The sequence below is a fragment of the Doryrhamphus excisus genome, linkage group LG17 (assembly GCF_037039965.1).
Source record: "Doryrhamphus excisus strain RoL-2023G ecotype Guam linkage group LG17, RoL_Dexc_Guam_v1.1, whole genome shotgun sequence".
NCBI lineage: Eukaryota > Metazoa > Chordata > Actinopteri > Syngnathiformes > Syngnathidae > Doryrhamphus > Doryrhamphus excisus.
In genome coordinates, this window is record NC_136373.1 from 6,394,466 (window position 1) to 6,404,246 (window position 9,781).

General features: G+C 43.1%; 1 protein-coding gene across 2 annotated transcripts; it reads right to left on the bottom strand.

Moving 5' to 3' along the window:
• Positions 1-1,084: 1,084 nt before the first annotated feature.
• LOC131136935 (keratin, type II cytoskeletal 8-like) lies at positions 1,085-5,167 on the bottom strand. 2 transcript variants are annotated; one of them, XM_078797712.1, is made up of 9 exons: positions 4,606-5,167; positions 3,742-3,950; positions 3,614-3,674; positions 3,431-3,526; positions 3,186-3,350; positions 2,988-3,113; positions 2,701-2,921; positions 2,560-2,630; positions 1,085-1,788 (listed from the first exon to the last, which is right to left on the bottom strand). In XM_078797712.1, exons 1-9 carry the CDS (start codon positions 5,056-5,058, stop codon positions 1,601-1,603), a joined length of 1,590 nt encoding a protein of 529 aa, XP_078653838.1. In that variant the 5' UTR covers positions 5,059-5,167; the 3' UTR covers positions 1,085-1,600. The 2 variants fall into 2 exon arrangements, with proteins under 2 accessions (XP_078653838.1, XP_057940272.2); XM_058084289.2 differs by having other exon boundaries at positions 1,085-1,791.
• Positions 5,168-9,781: the final 4,614 nt, after the last annotated feature.

A 9,781-nucleotide genomic window follows, 5' to 3' on the forward strand; every position in this document is an offset into this window, starting at 1 on the left:
TTGACAGTGAAGATGATACCAGATGATGAGACACTTTTTTCTTCAATATAATATAATATAATATACATAATAGTCAGTGGTAGCTAAGGTAACATGGGTATGTGTTGGCTGATAACACAGGTGCATCTCTATGAATTAGAATATTGTGCAAAAGTTAATTGCTCACCAAAATGTCAAATAATATTTGCATCAACCGTTAGTATTTTATAACATGATACCTCTATTGACAAATTGCCACCAAAAATTTACCACCGGAAATGTGTTTTTGTCTTATTCCATGAATATTACCCCCCTCTCAATATGTTAATTTTCAAAATACTACATTTCCATCACTACTATAAGAGGCTTTTGCAAATTGTCTTGCAACAGAAGTGTTTGCCGTATTTTCTGGACTATAAGTTGCTCCAGAGTACAAGTCGCATAAGGCCAAAAATTCATAATTAGGTAGAAAAAAACATACATAAGTCACATTTTTGCAGGTAGTTCTAACAATAATAAAAGAATAGAGAACAGGCTAAATAGGTGTATATGCTAACACAATGGTTATTCATTCATTCATTCATTTCCTATCGCTTATTCTCACAAGGGTCGCTAGGGTGCTGGAGCCTATCCCAGCTGTCTTCGGGCGAGAGGCGGGGTACACCATGGACTGGTCACCAGCCAATCACAGGGCACATATAGACAAACAACCATTCACACTCACATTCATACCTATGGACAATTTGGAGTCGCCAATTAACCTAGCATGTTTTTGGAATGTGGGAGGAAACCGGAGTACCCGGAGAAAACCCACGCATGCACGGGGAGAACATGCAAACTCCACACAGAGATGGCCGAGGGTGGAATCGAACCCTGGTCCTCCTTGCTGTGAGGTCTGTGCGCTAAGCACTCATCTGCCGTGCCGCCCCAATGGTTATTCAGATACACAAAAAATAAACATGAACAGAAAATGTGTCCAGTGTTTATGTAACATAAACAGTTTTTTCATTTATAATTCGCTCTGGAGTATAAGTCACAGGAACTGCCAACCAAAGACTTATAGTCCGGAAAATACAGTAATTAAAAATAAACAAATACACCAAACTCATTGAAGCTCAGCTTTATTCCAGATGGATTTAAGACCAATGTTTATTTTTCCATTCAGAGTAAAGTAGAAATTGATGCAAAATGAGTGCTGCATGTGGAGCTTTTAGCAAAAAATAGTGAAGTACTGCGTGTGACTGCCATGTATACGCTTAACACGTACGTCTGAACAAAAGAGCACCACACAGTGATTTCATTTTGTGAGGACCTCTTTATGTCATACATGTTAGCGTGTGATGATTATAGTTGCATTGCTGTTGGTGTCCTCTGTCATGATACTACAAGTATGATCTTGTCTACAGGACAGTGTGACTTGCAACTAAAAGGCAGTCACAAGTACAAGAGAGGACTGATTTGTGTTATCATGACTCAACCTCTGCTTGATGAAACCTCTCTGACTCTAAGAACTAAAAAAAAAGAACAGGAAATATATCTATATGAAGTATGCTATAGAAGCTATGGAAGGTTTTTGATTGACGGCCTGATGGTGAACCGGAGAGGCAAATATGGGCTGGTCTCAACGGCGAGAGATGCTGGTTCTTGATGTCATCATTGTGCTGCTGCTGCTGCTGCTGCTGCCGCCGCCCATGCCGCCGTAGCCACCGGACATGTTGCTGCTGTAGCTCATGCCCATGCCGCCCCCAGTGCCCATGCCGCCTCCAAAGCCCATTCCCATTCCCATTCCTCCTCCTGCGCCAGCGCCACCTGCTGATGGGAATAAGACAGACAAGATATGAGGTTACATTGTGTGTGAGTGACAAACTGCTTTCAAAATTATTTACAATTAACTTTATTTATAAATTGTTGCATGATACAAGCTCAATTTATTTATACATCCATCTTCTATGCCATTTCTCCTCACTAGGATCACAGGTATGCTGGAGCCTACCCCAGCTGTCTACTGGTCGCCAGCTAATTACATGGCACATACGAACAAACAACCATTCACACTCACATTCATACCTATGGACAATTTGGAGACGCCAGTTAACCCAACATGTATACACAAACATGCAAACTCCAGAAAGAGATCTCCATGGTAACCACTTGGTCACCATGCGGCTCTATTTATCCAATCTATTTATAATTCTCTATAACCAGCTGCACACCTGGCGCATACGTATGTTGCGCTAACCGGGTCTGGCCGGCGCACTTTGTAAATTTCATTAGCAGCGCAGTCTGGCGCAGAGCTGCGCACCCACGCCTCCATCCCTCCCACCAATGAAAATGGCACAGAGGGAGGAGAGAATGCGTGAGAAAGTTTAACATAACCAATCAAATGAACGCCTCCTCCTGGGACACGTCATTTGTTCCTGGCAGTTTTATTAAACATAGCAGCAGGCTAATCTAGGGCTGTAGTTATGAGACAAGGTTACTGAATGACTGAATTTTGTAATTGTATGACTATGTATCCAGTATTTATATTAAACGATATTAAATATCGTATTTAGTAATGGAAAGAAAAAAGTCCCATACCATAGCCGCCGCCGCCGCTCGATCCTGAGGATTGTATGTGAATGGTTGCATTTGCCCCGCCTGCACTAATCCTGCAGAGAAGGTCCAAAAAAATGGTTTCACACAATGCACTTTTAGGAAAAGATTACAAAAGTTGTGTACCTCTGTTCCTCGCCCTCCAGCAGTTTCCTGTAGGTGGCGATCTCAATATCAAGAGTCAGCTTGATGTTCATGAGTTCCTGGTATTCCTTGATCTGTTTAGCCATATCCTGTTTGGCTCTCTGCAGGGCCTCCTCCAGGTCCTTGATGCGGGCTTTGGCGTCCTTCACCGCCAGCTCCCCGCGCTCCTCGGCTTCTGCGATCTGAGCCTCCAGGTTGGCACGCTGCAAATTAGGAACGTTAGTGATGATGTATTCGGAATATGTAGTCTGGTGGAGCGTTGAACAGACCTGAGCCTTGACTGCGTCGATCTCGTTCTGGAGGCGGCTAATCAGACGGTTTAGTTCTGCGATCTCGTTTTTGGTGCTGCGGAGGTCATCTCCATACTGGCCAGCAGAGGCCTCCATTTCCTGATACTGGAGGCAGAATATGTGTTTTATATTCAGCCTGTGAGGTTTTGTAGTATTCCAAAGTATTCCAAAACCTACCTTCTGCTGATAACATGCTTCTGTGTCTTGTCGGCTACGGTTGGCGATGTCCTCGTACTGAGCCTTCACCTCTGCAATGATGGTCTCCATGTCAAGGTTACGGCTGTTGTCCATCTCCACGACGACCGAAGTGTCCTTGATCTGGCTCTGAAGCTCACGCAGCTCCTAATATAAAAGTGCGTGAAGCTTGATGGAGGTGAGGTCTTCCACCAAGGTGTTTAAAGATTGAGGTTTTCTTTACGTACTGCGTCGTAGATTGCTCTGAGGAAGTTAATCTCATCCTGGAGACTATCGATTTGTGCCTCAAGGTCGATCTTTCCCATGTAGGCATTATCAACCTCCTGTTGGTGGATGAGAAGATGCAATTAAACGTACTTTTATTTTGCTTTCCAGTTGCAGAAATAGAGAAAAAAAGCTTCTTGTGCAACCTTCTTAATGAGAACAAATTCATTCTCCAGGGTACCACGTTTGGTGATTTCATCCTCATATCTGAAAAAGATGGACAAATCAGTTTGGGAACAACAGCTGAGCAGCGGCGGCTTTCCGGTGTTCTTACTTGCACTTGAAGTCCTCCACAATTCCCTGCATGTTCTTCAACTCGGATTCCAGTTTGATCTTCTCGTTGCCAAGTCCATCCAGATGCCTACGCAGGTTGGCGATGTAGGCTTCGAACATGGCATCGATGTTTGAGCGGGTGGTGGTCTGATCTTGCAGCAGCGACCATTTGGTTTCCAGCATTTTGTTCTGTTGCTCCAGGAAGCGCACCTAGGAAAAAGGAATTTCGAGAAAAAGGTTACGGTTTTGGCAAGGATACGCCATCTTGGTATTATAAAAGTATTTTTTTGGTATCTCGGTGCCCTCAGTTAACAACATTTCAACCCCACCCAAAAAGGTTCTTAATGTAATTGTGTTGAAATTAGTGATGAGTAGTGGGAAAACATGTTTGGACTTTGGACCAGTTTGCCTGGGGGAAAAGGGGGAGGGGGTTGGAGCACATCCTTCTGTTTTGGGTGCCCCACCTCATCTGGCCACTCCCCTTTTAACACACCTCACATATTTGCTCTTCTTTTGGGAATCCATGCAAAACTGTCAAAATTGACCTAAGGTTACATTGTTGACTTTTATGCAGATGGTGTGGGATAAATTCCCAATCCTCAGCTGACTGCTACACTGGTTAAACGCACAAGTATTGAACCTACTCACAGATATCATTTGCTGCACTACTATAGGACTAGAGTTCAATAAGTTGTAACGTGATCACGCCTTGAGTTGACAGGCATCGTACATTGGATACGACTGCTATCGTGTTTCTGCCTGTACCTGTGGTAAGGGTTCCAGCAATGCTCATGGATGCTCGGTTAGATTGCATCAATCTTTCCACAAACTTAAAGGTTGTCTCTGGATATGAACATATGCCTACCTTGTCAATGAAGCCTGCAAAGCGGTTGTTCAGAGTCTTGATCTGGTCCTTTTCTTGGAGACGCACGGTCTGGATGCTGGGATCGATCTTAAGATCCAAGGGAGCCAGAAGGCTCTGGTTGACTTGGACGTTGGTAATGTGGGGCACCACCATACCGTAACCTCCGCTAGATCCGAATCCGCTTGCGCTCATCGCATAACTTCCTCCACCGACAGAACCCATGCCAAAACTTCCACCACCACCACCACCACCACCCATGTTGGACCTAAGCATTGAGGAGCTAGACGCCATCACTGGTGTCGACCTGTATACAACTGCAGAGCTGGAACTGAAGCCCTGTTTGCTTCCGCCACCGCGGCCGCTAACGAGACCGCCAATGAGACTGCCGCCGCTGCTGCCGACAGACCCATAGCTGGTGGTCACGGTTCTACTGGAACGCATGGACCTGGACATTTTCAAAGGAAAAAGGAGTGGCACAGAAAAAGAGAGAGGTTGCAAGGAGAGAGAGGTTCAGCAGAGCAGAGGGGCTCACTAAGAGGAGAGTCAAGTCCCTCTAAGTATCTTCTCCGTGTCTGTGAAGGCTTTTTATGGGCTTCTCACAGCGAAGGAGGTCCTCCTGAGCACCGCCGTCGTCCAATAACATTGGATGTACCTGCAGGGAGGCGGGCACGTGTGGGCTGTTGACAGGTAACACACCTGTAAAATGATACGGATGGGACACACCCGCATGGTCACAGCGGAATAGCTTCAGAGAAGCATATTGTTGGGATCATTGAAAAAAAAGCCTATCTCAGCTGTTTTCGGGCGTGAGGTGGGGTACACCCTGGACTGGTGGCCAGCCAATCACAGGGCACATATAGACAAACAACCATTCACACTCACATTCATACCTATGGACAATTTGGAGTCGCCAATTAACCTAGCATGTTTTTGGAATGTGGGAGGAAACCGGAGTACCTGGAAAAAAAACCCACGCATGCACGGGGAGAACATGCAAACTTCACACAGAGATGGCAGAGGGTGGAATTGAACCCTGGTCTCCTAGCTGTGAGGTCTGCGCACTAACCACTCGACCACCGTGCAACAATATTAGCATAATGAATGCAATTGATGTGATTTGTTTTGGTCATATTTCACTATAATTCACAGTTCGATTCTATTCTATGGTTATCATCACAGTTTTACTCATTGTTGTCTGTGCACGCCATGTTTATTATTGCTTCATCAATACAGTATCTTACAATTATCTAGCAATTATATAGTGTTGTACCCATGTATTTATTTAATAGTCTGCATGTATTTATTGATGTATCTATGTCATTATCATTACTATCATAATCAGTACTATTATTATTTACATGTTTCCATACTACAGTTGGTTTTTAAATGTCATTTATTTTTTCATACTTTCTTTTGTCCTTTCTTCAGGGTTGTTCATGCCACACTTTGTCAATTATGCATTCAGGCCATGTGTCCACAGAACATAAGAGACCCCCCACCAACCCTCCCAATGTGGGAGGAGTCCCCGGAGAAAACCTTGCCATGCCTTGCCGGGAGAACATGCAAATTCCACACACAGATGCCCAAATGGAGATTCGAACCCAGATCTTCCTGATCACCTGACTGAGCTGATTGGCGGAAGCATCGGCATTTTAAATATCGGTCGATACCGATCGAAGAACACCTAATACAATATAGTGAGCGCACTTCACTGTCTTAATTCATATTATGAAACATTAATTCATTCATTTTCTATGCCGGTTGTCCTCACCAGGGTGACGGGGTATGCTGGAGCCTATTCCACTGGCCACTGTTTAAACACTTGAACTCATGTAATAAATGTCAGTTTATGCATGACATGAGATTTCCTGCTGTGTCTCTACTTGTTGAAATTCAAAGTGTCTTCAGGTTTCCAAAATCTCCAAATCCTTCTTGTTGCTACAGGGCAAGTGTCACACCCCGCAAGAAATAAATACCAGGGCTAGTTTTTTCCCTGTACAACCTTTTGTACATGTGATATGATATATATGAGTTCATTCTTCAATATCTTTCCCATCAAAAATATACTCATTATTACGGATAATGCATTTTTGAGTACAAACATGAAACACACTTTCTAAGAGACGTCTTGAGGTAACCTCGTTTTAGAGATAGAGCGATTCCACCACTATCTGTATCTGTATTATCACTGGATGTTTGTATGTATCATAAATATTACATAACAAAGTCTTACAGATCACTTACACACATACACAGTACACACATAGCTGAGTAATAATACATTTAGTGACTTCGGATCAATCAATGTCAATTTAAGACTTAAAATAATGTACATATTTAAGCCCCACCCATTTCTGGTTATACCACGCCCACTTCCTGTGTATGCCCCACCCACGGAAAGTACAGATATACGTATACAGATAATTTAAATGCATGAACAGATACAATTACAGATAGTGGTGTACTCGTTCATACCTAGTATCACCATTATTATTAACTGCATACGTATTTTAATGATGCTAGCAGGTAAATAGGGAAAAATAACATTTTTAATTTTGGATAACCCTCAAAATGTAATCAGTTCTTTTATATGTAATTTCCGACAATTCCTGCAAAATTTTAGTTATTTTGAACACAAACAGACAAACAAGGAAACAACGCCTGCAAGAACTCCTACCTTCACGCAAACGCTAACCACTATTCTATGTACTTTAAACGTGAAGGCTAATATATGTATGACATAGTGATAACCTTTCCTGTCCGCACATGCAGTAGAATGTTTGCAGGCCGAGATGGTCTTCGTGAGAACTGTCACGGAGACACTATGGAGTTCACCCTGCTGAAACTTGCCGAACCGAAATGATAATTTTGAGTGAGTCCTGTAAAGCAATTGTCTGACTTAATGACGTTCTGCATTGCTTTGCCATCACTTGCATGATATTGCAACAGACATTACTGCATGTTGAGCGAATAAATGATAAAAAATTACATGATGCGTGAGAGGAACGGAGGACTTTCAATTTCATTCATTCATTCATTTTCTACCGCTTTTCCTCACAAGGGTCGCGGGGGTGCTGGAGCCTATCCCAGCTGTCTTCGGGCGAGAGGCGGGGTACACTGGCCAGCCAATCACAGGGCACATATAGACAAACAACCATTCACACTCACATTCATACCTATGGACAATTAACCTAGCATGTTTTTGGAATGTGGGAGGAAACCGGAGTACCCGGAGAACATGCAAACTCCACACAGAGATGGCTGAGGGTGGAATTGAACCCTGGTCTCCTAGCTGTGAGGTCTGCACGCTAACCACTAGACCGCCGTGCCGCCCCAATTTCATTCATTCATTCACTTTTCCTCACGAGGGTCGCGGATTTGCTGGAGCCTATCCCAGCTGTCTTTGGGCGAGAGGCGAGGTACATCTTGGACTGGTGGCCAGCCAATCACAGGGCACATATAGACAAACAACCATTCACACTCACATTCATACCTATGGACAATTTGGAGTCACCAATTAACCTAGCATGTTTTTGGAATGTGGGAGGAAACCGGAGTACCCGGAGAAAACCCACGCATGCACGGGGAGAACATACAAACTCCACACAGAGATGGCCGAGGGTGGAATTGAACCCTGGTCTCCTAGCTGACTCGACCGCCGTGCCGCGACTTTCAATTTATTAAATTAAATTAAATTGCATTAAATTAGTGCAAACCTGCCAACAATTTGTCAAATTTGGAATACATTAAAACACACCGGTTTCACAGGAACCATGAAATCCAAAGAGATATAGCTGAATAGGTGCAGATTCTGGAAGAACTAGAACGCTTTTTGTGCTGGTTATTGTGTGTAACTTCTCTATAGGAGTCCAAAACTCAATACAAATGCTTTGTTTTGCACCCAAAACTAACTAGATTCCTTAATTTCTACGGATTATGGCTCAAGGAGGAAAAAAGGGATTGGTCACTGGTTGCATTTCCGCTGTTGCACAATGTGTGCATCGAGAATTAGAGCCCTTTTGGGTATCCTGAAGAAAGGGTTATAAATCAAACACAGAAGCTATGACTTTTAAAAGGAGGATTATTTATGAAGCCATCAGTCTTTGATGGCGCCTTGCCTCTACCTGCTCGGTCTCACTGCACGAGAGAACTTGCTGAAGGCTTCAATTGTTATATAAGACTGACTGCAGCTGCATCAGCCTGCGGCGCAATAGAGAGCCACGTCTGCAAACAAGTGATCTCCATGCTAACCTCACTGCATGGTGATGTTCCATATACTAGAGCGGTGCTTTTACATACTGCAAATACATTTGAGCCTACTATATTTTAAACACAAAAACGGGTTCCTGTGTTTTATTATCATTTTTGAACTTTCTTCATCAAGCACCTTAGGTTAGGGCTTGGCTTTTGGGTCAATTAATAGGCCAGATCTGTCATTAAAGAATGCAAAGCACCTCAAGGTAAAAAACCACACCTCCACACATATGAAAAAAATAACCCTTTATGGCTCCTTCATTCATTTCTTTTGCAGTCCGACCTGCTTTGACACTATTCGCACTCACATTCACATCTTTGGACAATTTAGAGGGGGTAAGTTAAGACGATTCCAAGACCCCTTCACTGAAAGGCGCACCAAAAACCTGAGATTTGTGATGAAATGTGATGTTTTTTTTTCATGTAAACAGCAACACCCGATCTACATAAAACCAAGTTCACATAAAATCCATACAGAAACGTATCACTGGGTGAAAATAATGTAATACACAAGTACTACAACTACCTGTGGTGCTATAAACAGACACACAAAAAGGACCACATGACACCAAAACTCTAGAAGAAGAAACAGGACGATGCGTAAATACAGGACGATGTTGCTCTGTCACACTAATGTCTGAAAGATTTGATAGATTAAATGTCAGGTGATTATAAAAACACCAAACCAAGCAGGGTTACTTGGTGCTTATGTGTCTTAAGTGAAAGAGTTGTTGGTTTAGGTCCGCATTCTCTTATTCCTTTCATGGGAACTCACCATCACGAATGCTTTGTGATTACAACAATTAGTCATTTCTTTGACAACTGACATAATCTTGGCTTTCTTAATGCTACATTCATCCAGTGTGTATTTGGAAGGCAATGATGCATTGACATGTACTGTAAATGTCTTCATTTAAAAGTG

Coding starts and splice junctions, on each gene's coding strand:
- LOC131136935 (XM_058084289.2), bottom strand. CDS start 5,058: ATGTCCAGGTCCATGCGTTCCAGTAGAACCGTGACCACCAGCTATGGG. Junction 3,527..3,613: donor AATTTGTTCTCATTAAGAAG/GTTGCACAAGAA, acceptor ATCCACCAACAG/GAGGTTGATAATGCCTACAT. Junction 3,114..3,185: donor AAGCATGTTATCAGCAGAAG/GTAGGTTTTGGA, acceptor TTCTGCCTCCAG/TATCAGGAAATGGAGGCCTC.